The sequence below is a fragment of the Melopsittacus undulatus genome, chromosome 5 (assembly GCF_012275295.1).
Source record: "Melopsittacus undulatus isolate bMelUnd1 chromosome 5, bMelUnd1.mat.Z, whole genome shotgun sequence".
Lineage (NCBI taxonomy): Eukaryota > Metazoa > Chordata > Aves > Psittaciformes > Psittaculidae > Melopsittacus > Melopsittacus undulatus.
The window spans coordinates 63839305-63862615 of record NC_047531.1 but is presented as its reverse complement, the minus strand read 5'-3'; the positions used below and the strand labels follow the sequence as shown (position 1 = coordinate 63862615).

General features: G+C 41.7%; 1 protein-coding gene across 1 annotated transcript in view; it reads left to right on the top strand.

The window, feature by feature from the left end:
* ANKRD17 (ankyrin repeat domain 17) overlaps positions 1–23311 on the top strand; it is an 87283-nt gene that overhangs the window by 10987 nt on the left and 52985 nt on the right. Inside the window, exons 2-3 of the mRNA XM_031044735.2 lie at positions 11276–11392; positions 21991–22119. Of these exons, the coding sequence (XP_030900595.2) occupies positions 11276–11392; positions 21991–22119 (246 nt within the window). The remainder of the gene's footprint in view (positions 1–11275; positions 11393–21990; positions 22120–23311) is intronic.

Sequence of the window (23311 nt, the reverse complement as noted above, 5' to 3'; positions counted from 1 at the left end):
TTAGTGATCAGTCTTTAAACCTTGTAAGTTTTATGCAGTCTTTGAAATTGATGTAAAAGAAAACTCGGGATGTGTTTTATCTTGGCACTTCCAAAGGTAGTTAAGTACAGCACCTTTGAAAGATACTAGTTTCTTTGGAGCTGTGGACAACCTAGGTCTCAAGAATACTTTGTTAAGGCCTCATAAGGATGAGAATTTCAACCTCTCCAGACTTTCATGCTTGCTAAAATGACTAACACTAGATGAATGACAAGTACTGAATGAGGCAGAAGGGTCTTGCATGCCTTGCAGCTGCCCAGGCCAAGTGAAGAGTGTGCTGGGCAGAAAGGCAAGCTCTGTCTTGGCAGAAAACTTTGGTTTTGAGTGAGAAATAACCTTGAACAATCAAAAGAAGTTGCTACAGCAGAAAAATACGTGGATTTGCTCTGGAAGTTTCCTTATCTGTGGGAGGTAATGGAGCTGAAACAAGGGTGGTGTGATAGTAAGGGTGGACAACAGAGATAATCTGGTGATTGTGAAACTCCGTGAATGCTTCATGATAGATTTTGGCAGAGAAGTCTGAAATTCCCTTAAAGAGATACAGAATTGTAAGGATAAGGTAATAAAAAGAAATTATAATAAAGTGTATGTTAACCCCAGTAGATTGATCAGGTTAAAACCCAGCATCCCTGTGCACCCTTATCCCCAGTAATAAAAAATAAAGGAACAAAGTAGATTTTTTTTTTTTTTTTAATTTTAAATTCCCTAAAGCACTTAACTGGAGGATGCTGAAGATTTAGTCTGGCAGCTGCAGAGATGGGATTGCTGCAAGAAGTGAAGAAAAAAGAAAACAATATAGTATGTGAAAATAGGAGCAGCAGATAAGGGTCATGACTTGAGATTTTTCCTGAGATTTGCTTTTGGATTGACTTGATCTTTTTTTTTTTTTTTTCCCATAATCATTGAGGATCAAAAGTAAGGAGTTTAGTGAATCTGTCTGGAGAGAGGACAAATGGGAGGTTTAAGGCTTTCCCCCCCCTTGTTATAGAACGAAGACACCTTGCAGAATGCACCAAGTGATGACTGATGCAAAGAACTGTGAAGTAGAGGTCATGCCTTTGTGGTATAACAAAATTTTTGTATTTAGAAGAAATCATTATGACAAGTAGCAGAGAAGAACATGTTTAGTATCTTAATGATTACCTAAGCCAGCTACTGATTTGATGGAGTGATGAAAGTGATAAGCGTAGAGGGATGTAGTTCCTAATGAAGATTGATAAATACAAGTGCATTTACTTGGAGCAGTGTATACCATTAGGGTTGTCTGCTTGAGAATGCACTTCTGACTTAGCTGGAGAGGGGTTTGTTGCATGGATATGTTTTGGTGATCCACTTGTACAATTTTTAAGATGGAATAAGTAAAGTCCAGACTACAAAAAGTCATCCTTTCGGATGTGATGGCTCCTGAAGACATTGGCCTGACCTTTGTTGATTATTCTGTAGCTGATTTCTTGTGATACATAACATGTCTATCACAAGATAGATAATAAGACTTAAGCAATAATAAGACTTGAGCAAGCTATATCCATGCAAGACTCCTCTCCCAGTATCAGTGCTAAAGCTGGGGAAAGAATCTCTAAGACATTAAGTTCATAGGTACTATGCTGCCATTATCTACTGCTTTCCTGCTGCCGACATGAATGTATTTCTCATCCCTGTGGTCTTTCAAACACGTGTTTGAAGCAGCCTTTGAAAAAGCTATCTGAATATTGCTTGCATCATTAATATAAACAACTGTTCACGTATCTTATGTTTTTTTTCTTGGTTCATGTTAGAAGGGGTAGCTTGGTCATTTGGAAGTTCTGATGATGGAACTTGCCTCTTTGTGGACTGGGTTTTCTGATTTCATGGATATTAATCCATGTGAAACATAAGTCTTCTCTTTGCAAGTGTCATATTCTACATATTCAAATACATTTTGTGACATATGTTTTGGTTTTCAGGGTCTTTCCTGTGACAGTGGTGGGATTTTGCCCGTTTGCATGCTACACTTAACAGAAAGCCAGAATGTCACAAAATTTGGGCTGGAAACCTACTCTTCTTTTTGGTCTTAACTGTCTCAGGAATGTTTTGATTGTGTCTGAGGTAATCTTGTTAGGACCGTCTGCCTGCTGCTGTGGAGAGAAATCCTTGGGAAAGCTGTGCTGAAGGGAATAACTGAGCAGTGCTTTGTGCTATATTGAAGGGCTATTTTCAACACTTTTTTTTTCTCCTTCTCAAAATGATTCCTATTTTCATTAATGAATACTCCTCCTGGTTCTTCTGAATAAGGTGTTGGCATCCGCTTGGGACACAGTTTAAATAAGCCAACCTTGACACTGAGCTCTGTGACTCTGAAAACACAAAAAAGTGTTTATATGCTTTGAGATGGTTCATGACCAGTACAGCTTGATCAGCTGTAAAGAGATAACAATGTGCTTCTGTGATATAAGAGTGGGAATTGTCCGACTGGTTGTTCAAATGCTTACATTTGGGGTGCTAGAATCTGTCTCAGATCAATTGTTGAAATCCTTGTGTTTCAGAGTGATGTAATGTGAGCAATGCCAGTTCAAAAGCCATGGTGGTCTTTGTTGGACTGGAAGATGGAACTAAGAATTTTCTTTGAATGCTCAAGAGCCAGTAGACAGTTTTTTAGCTTCACACTGTGCTTCATTCTCTCTGAAGAACTGCATTCTTGCAAATGCTTTTATCCTTCAGTAAAGTCGTGTGCTTTCCACTCAGTTTCAGCTACCAGTGCTATATGGAGAACACACCATAGAGGAAACCAACATTGGTTTGTACTTATGTCTGGGTCTGGCCTTCAGAGAAAACTGTCTCTGGATTCCCTTTGGTTTTACATGCTTCAATGTAGCTTGAAATAGGACTTCCCCCCCTCCCCCCCCCCCCCCCCCCCCCCCCCCCCCCCCCCCCCCCCGTTTTGAAGCAGTGCTTTGCTGAATTTGTCTCCTGAAGCTGCACTTCAGATGTTTATTCTCCCACCTTCTGTGTGGGGAACATAAGGGCTTTGTTATGTTTTAGGCTGGCAGAAAGAGAGGGACCATAATAAAACATGATGGATGCACATGGCTTGGGGAGCTGTGTTGTGCAAAGATACCACTTGTGCAGAAGAGGAGGCTGCTTTTTAGTAGTGGATGAGTACTGATTAGTTCATGTGCTTCAGAGTAAGGCAAAATAAAGGTATAAGCTTTCAGGTAGAAGCTGAGATCTTTTAAAAAGATACCGTTCTTTAGCTATACAGCTAGTTCAAGTAATTCATAGAGCTGGACTTAAAAACAAGAAATGGATTTGTGTTCACTTGTGTAGAACATGAAGGCATGTTTCCTGACCTGTGTTTAAAGCTCCAAATTGCCCAGTAGCAATATGAAAGGAATTAGTAACAGACATCCAAGTGTGTTTTTGTTGGTTTGTTTTCCCCCTTAGATGCCTCTTTTTCTTGCAGAAACAGGATGGATGTCTGCATTAACGCTTGTTTTACTGAAGGTCTCACAGTGTTTTGGATGGGCCTTTGGAGCTTGATATTCCGTGCTATAAATGTTTCTGGAGTACCAAGTGAAGTAGTGAAGTTATTTGTCAAACCAGTTCTTCTTTAAAGCCTTCGCCAGAGTATCTTGCTAGGGGCTGGAGTATCAGGCTTCTGAGTGTGAAAGCAAACCAATGCTGAGTGTGACTTGCTTGTAGTGGAGTATCTAGCTGGTAAGGTTTGTTGTTGCCCTCATTGCTCACACATAGACTCTGACTCCCCAGGGTGTTTCTGATGCTTGAGAAGCTCTGAATTAATTCTTTTGGTTCAAGTTTTGAAAATGAAAGGATGTTACTGTAGACAGAACTTGTTGGTCTTCCAGATGGGATGAGAAAAAGCTCAGCTCTTGAGGTGAGCTTGTTTTTAGTTCTCCTGAGAATCTTGCATTTGTTCTTTGAAAATGGAAAAGATGTTGATATTCAGTTTGTTTTGTGTGGAACAGACACCTTTTGTCCTTGAATTAGGCTGTCTTTCCATTTGAAAATTGTTTTCAGTGGTGTCATATGTAATTTTTTTTTAATTTCAGTGCTAAGTTGTGTGTATTAGGGTTTGGGTTTTTTTTCCTTGTGTGTTTTTGTTTTGGATTTTTTTTGTGTCTGTTCTGAGGTATCTGTTAATTCTTTCCAGTGCTTGGAAGACCAAGTAACTAGTCTTTTGAGACATGAGTGTTAAGTGGAAGGTGGTAGCAGCTTTTTATGTATAAAGGAACCCTTCAAGTTGGCAGGGGTAGCTTTGTGCTTGGGCTAGCAGTTGTGTTTAATGGCTAGGCAGCATGTACACAAGATCAATTGAAAGGGCCTGCTAAAGGTATTAGAACCTCTGACCTAAAAGCACTGTTGCAGAGGAGCCATAGAATTCTGTCCTGTGATTCTTCACATGGACAACAGTTTCTTATGGGAAGTAGATTGTGCAATGTAGATGTCTGGGTGACTCATTTCCCTCAGGGCAGCTAAGACTTCTATTAATCTTATTAAGTATCTAACTGGAGGTTACAGAGCCTTTGCTTCCATAGGTACAAATGCCTGATGAAGTTTGATGGGATCCTGCAGCAAGTGCTTCTAAGACAGACCTAAGTGGGTTGAAGTCTATGGTAAATGTTGGCAAATGTTATCTTGTCCTTAGAGTTAATGTCATATAAGTCATTAGATGGTTTTCTTTATGTTTCAAACTTAAAAGTCCACAACTGGCTAAATAGTAATGGCTGGATTTACCAGTTACGTTTTCCACTATAGCATATCTGAAAGGAAACCTGACCTGCTAAAGAGGCAAAGTTCAGAGCTCGGGAAAGTATTTAATGAATAGCATAAAAATCCTTCCATGACATGAATTTTTTAGGATATATTAAGCCCCCAAAACAGGCTCAAGACAAGTTAAGTTATACAGTGTCAAAGATGAACAGTGTGAACAGAATGAATTCTGGTTAAAAACCTATGAAATCTGGGATGTTCCCCAACATGGAAAAATAGTATGAGCTGCTTGAGTAGGTGTAGAGTTTGTGTAAAATGAGACTTCATGGTAGATGAGTAGAAAGGGGATTTAAGGAAAAGAATTTTAATCAAAAGAACAGCTGTGCCTAAAATCTAGATGATCAACTAGAAATTCTCTTTGTGATGGTTGTAGTCAGTCTGGTCGTCTTCATAAATCCAGGTAAGGATATTCTTGCTGTTGAGTATTTGTTAGCATTAGAACATATTTAAAAAAATGTTAATGAAAAGAAATTGATTACTAGTAGTATTTCTTCAAGTAAAAATGTGAATTTAATTCCTTTGACTATTAGGCCGTTTTGGTGCAGTATGATTGCTCAATGATTCTGACCTGATATGTGGAGAGTGGGTACCACTGTCACCTGCTGTTTGAAGGAATGTATAAAATGACATGTTCTGGTCTTGGTTCTCACTTAATGTTTTGTGTAAAGCAGAGAAGTGTGGAGATGATGATAGTTCTCAAAAAGACCTGGTGGAGAACATTCTTTAAGTGATCAGTACTTTTGTTATCTCGTTGGCTATTTTGGGAATTCCTGATTCCTCCCTGTATTAGCCTCAGGCAGTAGAGAAGAAAAGGATGGGGTTGTTGGGAGCACAGTAGTTGTGCAGCACTTAAGATGGGTCAGTTGTTTTTAGGAGGCTTTGCTGTAATATGAAGCCAGACTGTAGCATGGGAAGAACTGTGGGCTGTGTCATAGATCTGCTTATTGTGAGGATTGGTGTTTTGTGGTGGTTGTTGTGGTTTTTTTTGTTTTGCTTGGTTTGATTTTTTGTTTGTTTATTTTTGGGGTTTTTTTGTTTGTTTTTTTGTTTTTGTTTACTTCTTAACAGTTTGAGGAGTGGTTAGGATAGTATGGTGATAAATAGAATCCCAGATTCGTTTGTGTTGGAAGGGACCTTAAAGCTCATCAGTTCCAACCCCCTGCCATGTGCAGGCACACCTTCCACTCGAGGAGGTTGCTCCAAGCCTGTCCAACCTGGCCTTGAGCACTGCCAGGGATGGGGCACCCTGTGCCAGGGCCTCAGCACCCTCGCAGGGAAGAACTTCCCAAGATCTCATCTCAATCTTCCCTCTGGCAGTTTAAAGCCATTCCCCGTTGTCCTGTCCCTATAGGCCCTTTTCTGAAGCCCTCTCCGGGTTTCTTGCAGCCCCTTTAGGCCACTGGAAGCTGCTCTGAGTTCTCACCAGAGCCTTCTCTTCTCCAGGCTGAACAAACTCATCTCTCTCAGCCTGTCTCCCTAGCAGAGGTGCTCCAGCCCTCACAGCATCTCCGTGGCCTCTTCTGGACTCGCTCAAAGGAAATATGATCAAGGGGAACTCCCCAGAGTGGATTTGTGTACTTCACTGGGTCAGAATATGTCCCTTACAGTGTCCCCAGGGATGCTGATGTGCACCTCAGCAGACTGTGGGACCCTTCAGCATGGAGAGGTTGGTGCAGGGGCAGGAGAGGGAGCGGTGCTGTAAATACCATGAGAAGGAGCTGGTTTCCGTAGGACTGTTTTAAATTTTCAATCCTCCCTTCACCCTGCTATGTTCTTTCTAGGGGAGCGGATCCCCGGCCTCCGCTTCTCTCTGTCCTCCCCCTCTCTGGATTGGTAATTGCCCTCCCTGCGCGGGGTGGAACAGTCCATTTCCTGTTCCCGTGCTGACAGCGGGGAGGGGGGGGGGGGAGAGAGAGTGAACGTGGTGCTGCCGGGCGGCCGGTAACCCGGCCGTCTGTCCCGGCGACGGTGGGGGGCGGGAAGGGGAGAGCGGGGCATGGCCCGGCGGTGAGGCGGGGCGGAGGCGGCGGCTGCCGCCATGGAGGCGTACGTGTTGGAGGACATCCTGGAGGTAGGGCCGCAGAACAAAGGGGTACGCGGGGCCGGCGGCGGTCGAGACCCCGGGGAGCGGCAGGGCCTGCGGTGGCGGCGGGGGCTCCCCCCGCCCGTCCTTAGTCCTGCCGCAGAGCTAAGGGTTGGATGGGGGCACACAGCGGGGCCTAGGCCGGAGCGCGGGGCCCGCCCCCCGTGCACGGCAGTAGAGGCTGAGGGGACTGGACACCGGCAGTTGGCCCATTGGGTGCCTGGGGTGTCTGCACATAGACCTAGGGGTGCTGCTGCTGGGCAGGCCTGGGGCCGCCTTCCCGCCGCTGTGGGATGCTGCTTACTCCACGAGGGGCACCTGGAGTCCTTGGGGTGATACTGTAGTGGGATGGCTGCAGCCCTCCTGCAGGACATCCTCCTGTCAGAACTGCAGGGATTGTTTGATTTATCCCCACCATGTCTTAGGCCTATATAATTGCTATTCCAGTGTTTCCAGCTGTCATCAGTATAGCCTGCCTTTATTTTCTCTGCAGAAGCAGGTCCTGCATTATGAAATAAATGTAATTTTCCCTTTTTGTGAGAAACACCGTTTCAGTCGCATGAAGACAGACCTGCCTGGCAATCATGAAGTAAAACTGGTATTCCAAGTGGCAAAGATTTCTAGTTCAGATTGTATTAGCTGTAATACTTCAAGGAACTATCTTTTTCTATTGTTTCTGTGGTTTTTCTGGTTTTGAGAGTAAAACTGGTTTCATTGCCAATTCACTTTTCAAAATATTTGCGTGTATTCTTTATTGTAACAAGAATCTGCTCCTGTATTAGCTGCTGTCAAAACTTAAACAGTGCTTTCGGTGATGCTTGTTCTCTAGGAGCTTTCCTTCATGGCCATACTGTTGTTTCTCTAAAGTTTTTAGATCAGTGGAAATACTTACTGTTGGTGTCAACTTCTTTGTGAACCTTCAAACTGTTTAGCATCCAGAATGCTAACACAACTGCTCAGTTTGTGCTGAAGAAACTGGTACAGGTTTATGAACAAGATGTTTCTACCACTGTCTGTCTGTATGGCTGGGTTTCTGTGGTGAGGTTGGATGACCAGAAGCATAGTGGGCTTTCTGCCATCAGACAACTTTCACTACTTCACTGATTGAACACTGAAAGCTTTTTGGGTTTTTTTTTGTGTCTTCATTGTAAGCTACAGTTGCCATGTGCAATTTGATAGTATGTTAAATTAATATTTGTTATTTATTAATAAGTCTTGTTTGGAAAGGCAATTAGCAAACCAATTTTGCCAGTATAGCAGTATTTTGGGTTTGTGTGTGTGATTCTCCGAGTAGGATGCAATGACTTCTCTGTTCATAATTTCATCATACATTCCCTTCGTGGTCATGAGACAGACTGTATCCAGGTAAAACATCTTCAAATATCAAGTATGGCTTCTCTGACTTGAGATATGTGTAAACTATGACCAAATTGGTTGATGGTGAATCTAAAATACCCTGGTAGCAGTGGAGGCTGTTCATCAGTTATTAATGAATTAGTGGAAGGAGTGTGTTTGTCCTGCATTCCCAGTAAGGGTCCAGAAGTAAAACTTGGTTCCCTTAAAGCTTGCTTCTGTTGTAACTTCAGACGGTCTGTTTAGAGTGTGTTATGTTTTGCCATTTTAGAGCTTTTTTTTTCTCCTGTGGAGCAGGCTCTTTATGTTTGTCTAAAGACAACGGTGTAAAGATGGAGAGAACTTCTCTTGGTTAGGTGGCAGAATCTGTGTCAGGACTCTGTTCTGTTAGACAGATTTGGTACTACTTAGTATTTAGTTAAATTGGTGGGATCAGTCTTTGTCTCTTCATAAAATCTTCAAGAAGGCTCTTACGTCTAAATTGGTTATGATTTAAAACAAAAAAAAAGGCATTTTCTGTAAGGTGCTAGTTATTTTGAGTTAGCACAGAGACTGAGGCTCCAGTTGTGGTAGAGGTCCTCAATGCAAGCAGCAAGTGGGGGCTACTGAGGCAAAAATCAGTCTTGAGTTAAAAAGGTAGCCAAGCAATCAAGTAGTTAATTGTTCACATGTTCTGGCTTGCCCTAGTGTTAAGAATACTTCTTCGGAAGAGAAAGAGGCATGCCGCGTAAAGGACTCAGTCAGAGACCAATATGATCAGACAAAAAGCCATTTATTGCAAAGCATTAACTTCTTACATACTATTGCTTACACACACCTAAAGCAATTTGGCATATCATGATTGGATACTTGTCTTGAAGACCCTTCGTGACTAACATATAATTGGTTAAGCACAGGTGTGAGAACTTGACCTCAAACGCTTGCCAACAGTCCACAGTTCTCATAACTCAGTGAATTACAGCTTCTTTTTATCTTGCTTGCTTAGGCTTCCTTGGGCCTCCCATGGCCTTGCTGTATCCCTCGGAGTTATTCCGAGTTCATGTACCAAATATCCATTCTCCTGTAAGAACACTGTCTCCACAGAGGCAAGATGAGGTAAAAGCATAGGGGTGCTTAATGCTTAACTTGAGCTGGCTTTGCTGCTCTTGGCTGAAGATGAATGTTGCCTTAGCCCTGATGCTTGAATCTGGTATTTAAATAGCTGTGTGGGGAGCACAGTTAAATAAAATTCAGACACCATGGAGTTAATATGCAGTTAGCTTCTGTTCGTCTGGTTCTTGTGATATGTGTATTTTGGCTATACTTTATTTATGTGTGACCTAACTGACAATAAGGCTTTTTGTTGTTGGTAAACCTTTCAGGTTTTGGCTCCTGCATGGTAGTGAAGGAGTAATTATGTTACAGGAGACCTTAGTGTGGCATTCAAAGAGAGACAAACTTGTAGCTGTGTTTTTGAGGCTTGAGTTAGCCAGCAGAAACGTTTTCTCTGTTGGGACATAAGTAGGTGTGTTTTGTCCTGACAGGTAAGGATGTGGTGTGTGTTGTCATATGCTAACAGCACAGAAATCCACTTAGGCAGCTTATGGCGGTAGAGGGGTGAATTTATATTCTCTGTTGGTTTGAGACTTTTCAAGGGAAGGAACTGTGTGTTTTGACCTTTAGGTTCTTTGAAAGCTTGCTTGTGCTTGACTTGAGGGCAGCAGATTGGAGTACAGCGTAACTGCATGTGGCAATTTCTGTATGTCCTTAGGAAGGGCATTTATTTCCTTTCACGTAAGGTAAATACCTTTCCCCTACCTTGAGCTGAAACTCAAAATAATTGCAAAGAGACCTTCATTTCTTATTGTGATGTTGGAGTATTTTGCAACTGCGTAAGTTTCTGGTTTTAATTTTGTACTTGAGGTTATTTTAAGAATGGCTTAGTTGCTACCTCAGTTGCATTGCATGTAGTGGCTATTGGGGTTGGTAAGAGGTGAGGTAATATGAAGTGATCATGTGTTATACCTTCAGTCATTTAGGCAAGCCAGCATGGACAGCAAAGTGTAACTATTCATATAGAGCAGAGACTAACCTGCTTGAGCACAGTAATGGAAGGCAGAGCAAACAGTAGCAGTGATCTATAAAACATGTTCAGATACCAGGGAGGCCTCTGCAACACAATTTTTTTTTTCAATAGGCCAAGGCTTTTAATATGTATAAATGTTGTAGACTCGTGGTCTGAAGATTAAAATCGGGATTGTATCACGGTATTTCTGTTTTGCACGTGAGTAGCGTTTCTGTGTTCCAGCTCTTAAACAGGCTAATCCTTTCCCCATTTTCGTACTTGTGGCCTTTGGTAATCTTGGCTGTTTTACTTTGTACCTTGCTTTCCATTTTTCTGCAAGACTTTGCCTATAGGAAGTCAGGATGGGCTACTAATGTGCTTCAGCATTTCTTAGTGGTTCATGTCAGTTGTTCATGTTATCTTTCAGAACAACTTCTTCAGGTGTATTGTCAAGTAATTTAGAGCACTGATGATTCCTTTCATTAAAGCATCATTGCTAAATCAAGGCTGCATCTAGTCCCAACCCCAGGTGATGAATATTGGATGTTCCTGTCTGGGTCCAAGGTAGCTGATTTTTTCTAAGGTTTACTCTTAAACAATACTTAGCTGATCTTAATAAGAAGATCTACGCTTGCTGTGAAGTTGTCCCCCACAATGATGTTGAAGCTGATGGCAGGACATCAAGAATGCGGGTTAAGGTGCTGTAAGTACATCAAGAGCCGGACTCATGTTTACTGTGGGCCTGAAGTAGAAATGAAGGCTTTATCAGGATGCATGTTCTGCTGGAGAGTGGATGTGACCTTAGGTTTGGTTAGTCATTTGTCTGGTCAGTGTGCTTGCTTTTGCCCAAACTTTGAGTAGCAGATGGCCTTGGTTGCTGTTTAGACCTGTGGAACAAATGGTTCTGAGGTGAACTCATGTTCCAGAAGTGCTCTGGATGAGTGAAAACTGATCTTAGCTGATTATCCCTTCTCTGGATTATTGTTCAGAGGAGAAAACTGGTCTGAAGGAAGGCAAACTGAATGTGCTGACAGACAAGGTTAAAATTCATCAGCCATCTTATGTTGAGGAGGTGGCACTAATGCCGCTTGTGATGTACAGTGAAGGTGAGAAGGTAGACTGGGATGCTACAACTTGTACTGTATCCTTGTTTTGCTGCTAGTATCATATGAATTTTAGGGACATTTTAGAGGAATTTTTTTTTGTTTTGCTTGTTTTTCTTTGCTGGTTTTGTGTTTTGGCTTTTTTGGTTTTTGCTTTTTGACCTTCTGTTGAGTCAGAGAAGGGTCTTTCTGAGCTTACAGGGTGAGATACTCAGCTTGCTGATCTGCTATGCAGCTATTTATGTAGTGAAAAGTTTCTGTGCCGCTGCCTTCTTCCCTAGCTTGGTAGCTGGCAGAATGGTGTCAGTCTGACAGAGCAGCAGTGATGGCAGTAGCCTGGGCCCTGCTAGCTCCTGTGCTTGCAGCTTCTTAGAGGTGAGTGGGAAACTGGTGTGAAGCTGCCTGGATGGTTCCTAAGGGCTCTTCTGTATAGTCATCTAGTGCTTTCAAACAAAAGGCAATTCCCCTTCCCTTGAAACCACTCTACCCCCTAATACTGCCTCCTCTGCCCATTTTTCCTTTGGTGTGCGGCAGAGCTTAAATAGAACAAGTGTGTATGCTGAGCCCTCTAGAAAAGCAAATCATATCTTTGATGTCTGTCACTTCTCCCACCCACTTAGTTTGGTAAATGTGTTTTGCAGGGTGAGGAGCTCATTTTCAGCTGCTAGATCTGGGTTCCTATGTGTGACAAGCAAGAATTAAAAGCTGGTAGATGTGATTTCTTTGGGTCTCAAGCTGTTTCTCCTTGTTTTGCAGGAAGAGATTACAAGCTGATGGTGTAATCTGCATAATAAATCTTCTTTATGCTTTATTGCTTATCTTTTTCAGTAACGGCTTGTTCTTGGTATAGTAATATGAAAATGCAATTACTCCAAGAAACCTTTAAGGCAATAACTAACTTTGTACTTGGGTGTCTGCTATTTATAAGGTCAGTGTTATTCAGTGCTTGTGTCTGCCAGTGAGTGTTTTGCTACTTGGGATAACTTAACCAAGGCCTTCACTAGCAGGTGGAGTCAGATCATCTGCAAAGCTCTCTCTCAACCTCAGCCTTTCTGTCTTGTAAGATGGTAATTCAAATCAAGTACTTAATAAAAAAGTATAAAGAGAATTGAGAGAGATTTTTTTAGTGAATTTATTTAGATACCTTTCCTCCATGTAACCTGTCCTTAAACTTCTCTAGGAACGTGTCAGAACGGTTCTTTCTGTGGCAAGGGTACTTATTCTTTTGTTCCTGCATGCACATAAAATCTCTTCAGATCTTTGCCTTGCTGGAACTTGCAGGCTCTGTTGGCCAAAAGGAAGTCACATGCTCTAAAACTGAAACCCACACTCAAAACAACAACCTGTTACACTGCCTCAGCATCAAAATCATGCAAGAAGGAAATCTGGGTGATTGTTATCTGCCACTTTACGGCCAGTGTCTCCCATGCTGCTCAGTTCTTGCCTGGTTTCTTCAGTTTCTTTGCACTTGGAACATTTCTGATAGTAGGTGATGGACTTGGGCATCTTAGATCTTCTTTTAGGAAGAGATGTGATGTTCCTCTCTCTGGCTGTGGACAAGCATGTTGTAATAGGAAAAGGAAAATTCTGTACTAGCAGTTCTATCTGTTATCTGAACATGGCTGAATGTCCTTTGTGCTCAGGGGAGGGAAGAAGAGGAAATGAGTTGTGATGCAGCTTGTCCTACTGAGAAGCTGATCCTGGAGCTATGTTCATGTAAACACTGAATTGATATGCTAAAATATCTGTGATCAGAAGCATTAATTGGAGGGAAGAAATCAAAACTGTGGTAGTGATTTGGAGGAACTTGAGGCGTAGTTTTTATATCTAGTGTGCAAAGCAAATAGTGAAAAGGAGGGACTACACTTAAAATTGTGTTGGCCCTTAAACCTTGGGGTTTTTTTTTGTTTGTTTTTTTTTTTTAATAAGACCTTTCTTTATGAGAGGAGTAAATACATACATGGATTTAGTCAAATACTTGTCCATTGCTTTGGTTACATTCATATGTCTGGTAATTTACTATATGCAAAACCTGTTCAAATCTATTCAATATGCAGAAGCTTTCAGTTGGGTATCAAATAGAGCAAAGAGAGTTTGTAAATCATTTGTTAGGTATTAGGCCTAATAGCAATTTGTGTTGAAGGAGGAGTAGAGTGACTATCAGGCTTGTCAGAATTTTAACCAAATGAGTTGAAGTTATTACAAGTAAATTCCTTCTGTGCTCAATTCCTACAGCGATAACAGTAGCACTTCGAGTTGGATACTGAACTTGACTGTCTCCTACTGTAACTTTACCTTCTTGCTTCTCATCAGAAGAATGGTAAACTAGGCCATACCAGTTCCTTTATTAAAAAAAAGACCAAAACGAGCCCAGAAACCAAAACTCCACAACCAATCTTGAATTCTAAATGCCAGAAAAAGAAATCCACATGATATTTTGGTTTGTTCCTTTTCAGTTTTTTTTGGGGGGGGGGGGCTCAGTTTTTATGTGTGAGCATGGTCAGTTGTTTTGGGATGGTTGCAGAGCTATTCCTCTATTTAACTTTATGGGACAGCAATAAATAGCAGTAAATAGAACTGGAAGGTCTTGAAGTAATCCCCAGGTTCTTGACCTAACTTGTCAAGAAACTCAACTTTTTCCCCGTGCTGTGTCATTTTTCTCGTTTCTAACATGCATTAGTGTCCACATCCCTTTTCTGCTGGTCACTTAATGTAGCGTGAGTTGACTTAAGAAGCTACCATCTAGTGTCAAGGTAGATAATTTCTGGGACATGCATAATATTTCTTGAGTTTTTTTAGTTCCTGGAGTAACATATTGCATTAAGACCATGAAGAGAGGGATGGAGTCGTCTTACACTTATACAGTGCCCTGCACAGTGGACTGATGCTCTGATCACTTTGATGATGGGAATGGAAAACTGAGACTAAGCTACGCATTGCATCGCTTGAAGGAAAAAATGGTTCTACTGTTTCTGCATTTGGTTTTACATCTCTGCACACAAGTTGATGCTGTATTACCATGAACACGCTAGTGTTTCATTTATGCCAAAGGGAACTCTGAGTTGGACTCTTTCACAGAGTAGCTGTTTGTGTGTTCATCCTATCCCTCCTCCACATGTCTTCATTCCCTTCTGTTGCTTCATCCTTTGGTTCAGAGCACTTGCTATTGTGAAGTATAGCTGACCAAAACCACTTACAGATGGGAATGATTTCCTGCCAAATTTGTGTAAGAAAATGTGTGGGCAGCTTAAAACTATTTATGTTTCAAAAACAGTTGCTGTTTGGCAGCTCAGGCCACTTGCTCACCATGCTTTATGCTCAGTAGCCCAAATGAATGATCCTTTTTGTGACTGTGGACCTGAAATGAAATGTGGTGGAGTATGTGCGAGAGGTATCAGAATTGTCAATCTAAAAGGATTATTCTTTTTTTTCTACAAGAACAACTAAGAAGAAGTAGGCAGCTTAGGTGCAGAGGAGTAGTGGTGCTGCTGAGGCCAGGGAAAATACTGTTTATCCAAAACTGCTGTCTTTATTTGTTTTTTTAAGGTTTTTATTCCCCGCTGTTGTCTTGCAGGATTGAAATGGTTGTGGAGGGGATCAAAATAGGCAGACTGGAGTGGGAGACATGGCTTTTTTTTTTTTTTCCTTGTTGTGCTGGAAGAGATGGTTGATGTCTTGTCCTGTATAGATGATCTGAGCAGAAGCAAAGGGATGGTCTGCCATCATAAAGGGTTCAGACGGGAAGGACTTGAGTGTGTTGTGTGACAGGGTTTTGTGTAGGGCACGACAAGATTTCTTCAATTCCTGATGGTATTCTGGGCTTTTGGCTTTCGTTTGTGCCCTCTCCAGTGCTGTGGAAGACAAGGCAAGGAGAGCTGGTAGGTGCACCTGAAACTGGAATTCCTCTGCTATGCTTCAGCAGCCCCCACCAAATGCAGTTCTGCTGTCTCAGGGTTGGTATATGATCCTTTAAATGGCAAACTTCAAGTTGGCTGGTGTCACTGAAGCATTATGCTAACTTTCACATCATCTTCTATTAAAAAGAGATAATGGAATGCTTTTAGCCTTTTGCCCTCTGCATGTTCCACTCAGATACAGTTTTTGGTGTACACCTTCATTACTGTGCAAGGGATTTGCCTGAAAGTCTCCAGTTTATATACAGTGATACCAGTGTAACTGCTGCAAGCTTCTCTTAAGCCTTCTAAAATCTGATGGAATGCACATGTGCAATTTGTGGTCTCTGTTCAGGTAAGCCCCAAGCACTTACAGCAACATTTGACAGTAGGTAACAGAAATTAACTGCAGCACAGTGACAGTAGCGCAAGTTGTTGAAAAGTGTATGCGAAAAAGCCAATTGCTTTTGTAAACCCCCAGTAAAAGCCACTTTGTGCCTCTTCTGGCCAGGCAGTCTTATTTTATTGCCTTTGGTTCACCTCCTTGAAGGGGAACCTGATTTCAGGCAGGACTCTCTTAAAATAATGCGATTTTGCTGGGACTTCTCCATAAAGCAGTTGATGTAGATGCCTGCTACGTATTCTTGATCTTGACCACATAAAAAAAGAGTGGAAAATGACCAGCTGTGGCTTTGCTTCTTACTTGATGCCAGTCTGATATTTTAAAAGGGTTTTTAAATCTTTTAGATGCTGCAGTTCTTGGTTGAGATTGAGGACAACCCTCCTGGTGGTTTTTAGACATGAGGAGTCCAAGGTGTCACTAGAGAAGTAAAATTGGAATTGTTTGTGCAGCAAGAGTTGTTTTGTAGTGTTGTCAGTTCCTTTTCCCACAACAGGAATGTGTAGTATTCATCATTGCTCTGGAGTTTCCTAGAGCTGGCAAACACTGTGTGAGAATTGGTAAAGCAGTGCATTTTAGGCATCAGGAGATCTGAGGTTTAGTCCTGAGGGTAACAGTAACCTGTAATGTAATACAGGCTGTGTAAACCTTTATTTCTATTCCTCTTACTTCTCTTGTTCTGTGATCTGATCAATCTGTAGCATAGAGTCACAGAATGGTTTGGGAGGAAACTTAAAAATCATCTACTTCCAGCCCCCAGCATATCTCGGTATCTGTGTTGGAGGATGAAAATATGTGTATAAACATGGACTGATTGTCTTCTGTTATTGTTGAAGCAAAGTACTATTGACTTAATAGCTTGTCTGCATGTTGGAAGTTTGAGGGAGTGCAGGTTCTCCCTCTGGGAGAGGGGCCAGTGAAGTAGAGTGATCTGTCATCTCTTTGAAGGTTTTGTGGTGTAAATGGGCTTCTGAGGGTCCCCCCTTCTGGGGTTGAGTTTGGTTTTAAGATTCGAGTTGGGAAACACACTGAATTATGTCATTTGGGAACAGTTAAGAAGCAGGAGTAAACTGGTGGGACTTTCAACTGATTTACCCCTGCTGTAGCCACTTGCAGATGCAGGGAGGAACAAAGCCAAGCTGACTAGGCTGAATGTGGAAGGTTGTGCTGGTGAAGAAATGCTTTCTGGCAGGCCTAGCATAGCAATCTGAAGTATCTCTTTGTGAAAACTGGGAAAGTCAGTGATTTCCCTCTTTGTGACCTTACAAATAGAGCACTATCTGTCAGTGAGAGCTTGCCATATAGCAGTGTGAATGGATTTTTTTTTTTTTTTTGACATTCACTTGAATGTACGTAGGATTCTGGTGTCTTGTATCATATGTTAAGAGAGTGGTCTTACCTGTCCTCTTTTTCCACTGAATTTGCATAGTTTAAGTTCTTCAGCTTTGTTGTGGACTTCCAGGGCCAGGTTGGATGGGGCTTGGAGCAACCTGGTCTACTGGAAGGTGTCTGTGCCTGTAGCATGGGGTTGGAACTGGATGAGCTTTAAAGCCCCTTTCTACCAAAACCACTCTGATACCCTGTGACCACAGAGAAGCTTTTCTGGGTCATCTGAGACCTGGCCTCATCACGAGAAATAAGTGTGTGTTCAAATCTGAACTGCTCTCCTATTAGCTGGTTTTAGAAAATGTGAGTAAAGGAGAGGCCCCATGGTGCTTTTTCTGCATCAAGCTTAATTACTGCTAGCTTTGTCTACACAGAAGTTATGATGTTGTGTTTCTGTTGTTCAGCTGTGCTGATCTGCATTCCTTAGGATAACAACTTATTTGAGCTGGAAATGGATGGGTGTGCACAGTTCTGAACTGAACTTAAAAGTGAAATGGAAAAGGTGAAAAATACTGCAGGACAAGTGGTTGTGAGAAATTGGGCTGCCTTTAGTTCTGCTAAGCTGCTCTAAACTCCCTTCTCAAAGGATTAGTTAAGGGTCTTGATCTGTTACAACAAAGCCTGAGCGACAGAAATGGGTGCTTATTGAGCTGTGAACAGAAAGCTCGGGATACTTCTCCTGGAAGATTCCACAGGCAACAAGCATGCAGACATGTCCCCTGAAGTTAACCAGTGATAAAGATAATGAATGGTGTTTGCGATTTCAGGCTTGGCTCTTATAGTAGAATCAAAATGATCTGTTTGTGGTTGTAACAGCTCAGGATTTCATTTTTTCACTTTTTCCTTAGGTGCCATTTAAGAGGAGGATGCTTCAAGATTCTAAATGAGTTGACATGGATCTGCTAGTGTAGCCAGGCACTTCTTGGGATGCTTGGAAATGCATTGTCTTGAGAATGCATCCCTTAAATCTATCCTTGGAGTATATATAGTCAAGGCAAAAGGTGAGTCCAGTGGAAAAGGAATGTGAGCAACTGCCAGAGAAGTATTTTCTTTCTTGTGAGCTCACCTTCCTTAAACAAGGCTTAAGAGAATAATTAGTCCCCTGAAAGTAGGGCAGTGAGGAATAGGATGTAACAGTGCACAGCAGGACTGTTTAGTACTTTCTCAGTGCACATTGTTTGGAGGTGCAAGTGTACTGTGTCTCAGGGTGCTCTTCACGTCCAAAATGTTTTAAGAGCAATTGTGCTTCATGTACTGCTCAGTTTTGTCATTTTGAATGACTAAACTGTGGAAAGACTTGCTTACAGCTGTGTTGTTCGGTATTTTTTAGTTCTCAGTGTTCCTTAGGCCTCGCTACTGTATCCATGGAAGCTGTCCCTGTTGTGATTAGGGGTCAGTCCTGAGTCTTAGGTTCTCGGAAAAGTACAAGTTTCTCCATAGATGTTTCGAATCCTTGAGCAGCCTAGCTGGGGAGATTTGTCTTGAAGAGCCTGTGAGAGAGGCTGGGTGAAAAATTGGCTAGGTGGTCAAAGACAGCATAACTCCTCTTAAGATTTTTACAGCTGTAAGGAGTAGGCTCTGGCTTGGGTTACCCTATAAGTAACTTGCTAAGTAGCTTAAGTGATGCTTACCTCAGATATTGAGAGTCATAGTGGGCTGCTGTTTAGGTGAGGCATTGGGAGAGGGTGTTTCTCAGTTGCATCTGTTTTCTTCATGGCGGTTCTGTGCTCCCTTGTGTCTCAGACTGTCAGTGTTTGGGAAGAGACATGACAGGTACTACTTGTTAAGGGCAGCAGAAATTACCTGTGTAGGATCAGGGTGGTTGTTTAGCATCCTTCAGTTGTCAGGGTTGTTTGGCAGAGAGCAGTTTGCATTTTGGTTTGGAAAGGTATGGACACAGCCTCTTTATAGGTGTTACCTATTAGTGGTTTGTACAGACTACCACATCTCGGGGTTGCTGCAAAGACAGCTAAAGTCTATGTGAGTTATTCCATGTTGTCAAAGCTTGGTTTTCTTTTTTTTTCATCAGTTCTTCCCAAGCCCACTCCAAAAGAGATGGTTTCTATCAAAAGCTCAAGATTGTGTTTTGTTTTTTTTTTTTTTTTTGGGGAGGGGCTTGGGAGCAAAGAAGGTGAGCAACTGTTCAGGTGGCTGGATTAGAAATGGGACAGATTTTTCTTGTTGGATGTCGAAGTATTGCCTGAAGCTGAGCTTTCAGAAACATGATGGCAGACAGCTCTAGAGTGTTGTGTTTGGTTTTGTTGGTTTTTTTTGATATTTTAATATCCTGTTGTTCATGTCAGAGACTGAAACTTGTATGTTGTTTTTTTTCCCCACATAAGTGTGAAATTGGGACAGGGAACTCTTTAAGATGTGAGTTGAGGTTTTGTTTTTACATTGGCATGAAAACTGTCTTGCATGAGCAGTTGCAGTGGAATACCAGTTAATGCATGAATTCATTGAATGTGGTAGTATGCAGAGTGTTTGGAATTGAGATTTGAAATGGGAAAAGAATGTTAAATGGAAGGTGTTGTTCCTTGTAGTTTCACAAGCTCCTTGGAGCTGTAGGTTTCAGTCTGTCTGCCTGCCTCTCTTAATTGTTGTAGTGCTGGGGATAAAGACTACAGAGGAGAGGAGGAAATTTTCCTGTGAATACATCAGCACCTGTCTCATCATCATAAACACACTGCAGTAACAATGCAGGTGTCCCTGCAGCAGAAACTCTGGTGATGCCAGTCATGAGGATGGTGTTAATGCCATTTCAGCAGTATAGACTGTCCTCCTTCCCTTCTTCCCTCCCCCTTTGTATTTTTTTAGCAGCAGCAAGAGTAAATGGAGTGTCTAGTTGATGAATAAAATGAAAGAAGACACCATTGAAAAGTTCCAGCTGCTGGACTTTAGATTTTTGCTGAACAAGGCATTTAGGTTTGGGGAGGGTCACTGAACATTCAGAAGACAACAAATGGGATTATGTATCCCAGAGAATGGGAAGGAATCCTTGCTATATGGGGGAGAAATGCTGCTCTAAGACTTTGTGTTTGCAGCAACAGTGCTGCTGAGTTAGCTAGGTAGGGTAAGGGAGGATCATGCAGCTTGTTCGTGTTAGAAAATAGATTCTAAGAAATAACATAAAAGCTGAGAGGCTGAAATGGAATAGGGAGACTATGCTGCTTCACTGGGCTTCAGCGTTCAGCAGTCAGGAAGCTCATCTTTAGCTAAAGAAAATGGTGTCCTGTATGAATATCCAGTGAGCTATCCCTTGCCCTTTAGAGCTCTGTCATCTAAATTAGGCAGTTGTGATGTTCTGTTTTGTCCTCATATGAATGGGAAGCAATGCCAGAAGTTTCTCTTCAGTCAAGTTTGGAATAGAATTTTTAATATGATGACATTATTAATCCTGTAAAGATCTACATCTTAAGATGGCTTGAAACCTGTGTTAACTAAGTGGTAATGTCACCTGAAGACCTGTAGCCTTAGGTGAAAAGGCAGAACCGTGTACTTTGCCTTAATAAATTTAGTTTGCTAAAGACTAAGCCTATTCCCAGTGCTGTTTTTCAAGATGTGTGTGAGTTGATTGCTTTGTCTTGATGTTTTAGGTCATTTTTTTCCAGTAAGCTGACTTTCAACTGAGACAGGTTAATGCATTTTGAGAGTGTAAGAGTTGATATTCTGAGGGCTAAAAGGTACCAGCGTAAGAGAGAGCAGGCATGGAGTTCTTGATTTCTTGACACTTAGGATAGAAAACTGTATATAGAAACTTCAATAACCTATTAAAAACATAATGGAATTATGCATCTTAATTTACAGAGTTTTGGGGTTGCCTGTTGGGTGCTGAAGTGAAGACTTGGTGCTTGGGATACTTGGTCTGATTTGCCATGTTCCAAATACATCATCCTTTTGTTTTGATCACTCTTACCTCCCCAGTCCCTTGATGTATGTTGAGTGTTTAGATATAAGACATGAAAAATATGCAGCAGAGTTGTACAAAGACAACTCAAGTTATTAGTAGGGGCTGGGCTTTGCTCTTGCAGTGGGAATATTGGTTTATTGCCTCTTGTACATTGCAGTTGCAAGGTGCAGTATAAAAGTGGCTAGTTTCAGACTTACAGGGTATATTTGTAAAGTAAGAAGTGGAAAATTATTTTTTTAAAGAAGATCACATTGTATGAAAGTTTGAGGTAGGTTTTCTTTTGTTATGTTTTGTTTTTTGCCTTTTTTGGGGGGGGTGTGGGATTTTTTTTGTTTTTTTTTTTCTTGTGACGCAGTGTTTTGTGATAAATTGGCACGTTCCCACTGCTGTTGGAAGTGTTCAGCAGGTGCTTAGTGAACTCAGCAGCAGCCAAAAAATACTTGGGGACCATTTTTCATACAAGGGTGGGCAGAATAAGACCCTGAGAGGAATCTAGATCCCAGGGTGCAGGGGAGTTCATATGCTTGTCTGGGTTTTTCTGGAAAAGGTTGGTCTGTGTGCCAGCCTGTGCCCTTCCTACCTATCCCACCTGCACATTCCGTTCCAGAGGTGGAAGTTCTGAAGGTCCAGCTCTAACTAAATAAATGACATTGGCTGTAAAACCTACGTGTTGTCTCGGTGAGATGAAGGATGGGAGCAGAAAGGATTAGTGCTCTGCCACTTGTGGTGAGAGTGAAAACTGATCTGTAGTGAAAGCTGTGGTCATCTTGGACATGAGTTGCTGGAATACAAGGGGAAGGTAATGTAACTCTGGGTCAGGCTTTTCTGCTCATCTGAGTAGCTCTCTATCTAAATTGGGATTAAAACTGCTTGCTGCATGAGTCATTTTTAGCTAGGGTAGGGAAGAACCTGAAGCTGGTTCAGGTTCTGAAGACTCCTCAAGCTGGTAACTTGGATTAAAGTTGATGAACTGACCTGGTAATGGTTTTTGGTAATTGTTTTGTTCTGACAGTGGCTTTGCAATACCTCATGGACTTGAAAATCCTTGTTAAACTTTATATTGTCTTTAAAACCCTTTTGCTGCTCTCCAAAAACTTTGGAGCTAGGGAAAATCAACTTTTGGAGTGCTTGCAAATTGTCGGTAAGTCCTTCTGTCACTCAATAAGGAATAATACTAAAAGGACTGTGGTGAAAGTCTATTTGCGGTGGTGAAGTTCTCTATATGACAACAGCCACAAGCTGTTCCTTGTGTACTAGCTCTTCAGAAAAGCTTTGTAGTAAGTTTTGGTTCTCCCTTGGGCTATCAAATACCAAAGATCCAAATGTCAAGGTAAAAATCGAGCAAATTCTGAAACTGTTGGAACTAGACGGCCTGTAAGGTAATGGGAGTCATCTGACAGATGCTGAGAAACAAATCTACAGTTGGATTGTAAGCATGGAAAATAGTGGCCAGCCCCAAGAATTAGACACAAACCTGCAGAGAAAATAATTTTTTTCCATGAAGGGTGTTTTGGGGGCCTTCAAAAATGCTTGTCTGGGTTAGTGTGGGTCATCCAAATGAGGTTTCAGAGCTTAAAAACACCGTGGCTTAAAAAGGTTTCATCCTATTATGTTAATGAATCCACCTTGCTTTTCCACAGCCTTCAAGGTCTGTTGTTTGCAGCCTAGCCTGCTGGGCACCCAATCTGCATTTCACTGCTCCCTTGGTACCTTAAGAAGCTTACTGTTTTTTATGAGCATGTCTTCATGTATGGCTTCAAGAAAGATAAATATATTGTCTGTTTTCTTATTATTATCTTATTATCAACAAAGGCTAAAATGGAGGTTGGAACTTGCATTGTTTCCAGGAAGCGATGTAGGGATGTTTGGCCATGGATGTTGTTCAGGTTTTTCATACAAAGTGTTTAGGCTGTGTTGATGACACTGTGCCTAAGTGTACCATACAATTCAAGAACTGCTTGGTGCATTCCATCTCTTTGCAACACTGTCAGATGGGATGTGTTACAGTAATATGATGATAATTTTTATAATTTATATGGAATACGGGGTCTCAAATGTTAGTTTGTGCTGATTTCTGACTAAATGCTGGAAAGCAGTAGCACATCAATGCCATATGCATGTGGGATGGCTATGAGGAGGAATAGGAAATACAATCAGCAAAATGGGCTCTTAAAATCAGGTAGGGAACCTGGGAGGAGAAAATTATTGTATATACAGCCTTTTCTAAAGGCTCAGCTTTGCTCTTTGGTCATAGAATCATAGAATAGTTAGGGTTGGAAAGGACCTTAAGATCATCCAATTCCAACCCCCTGCCATGGGCAGGGACACCTCAC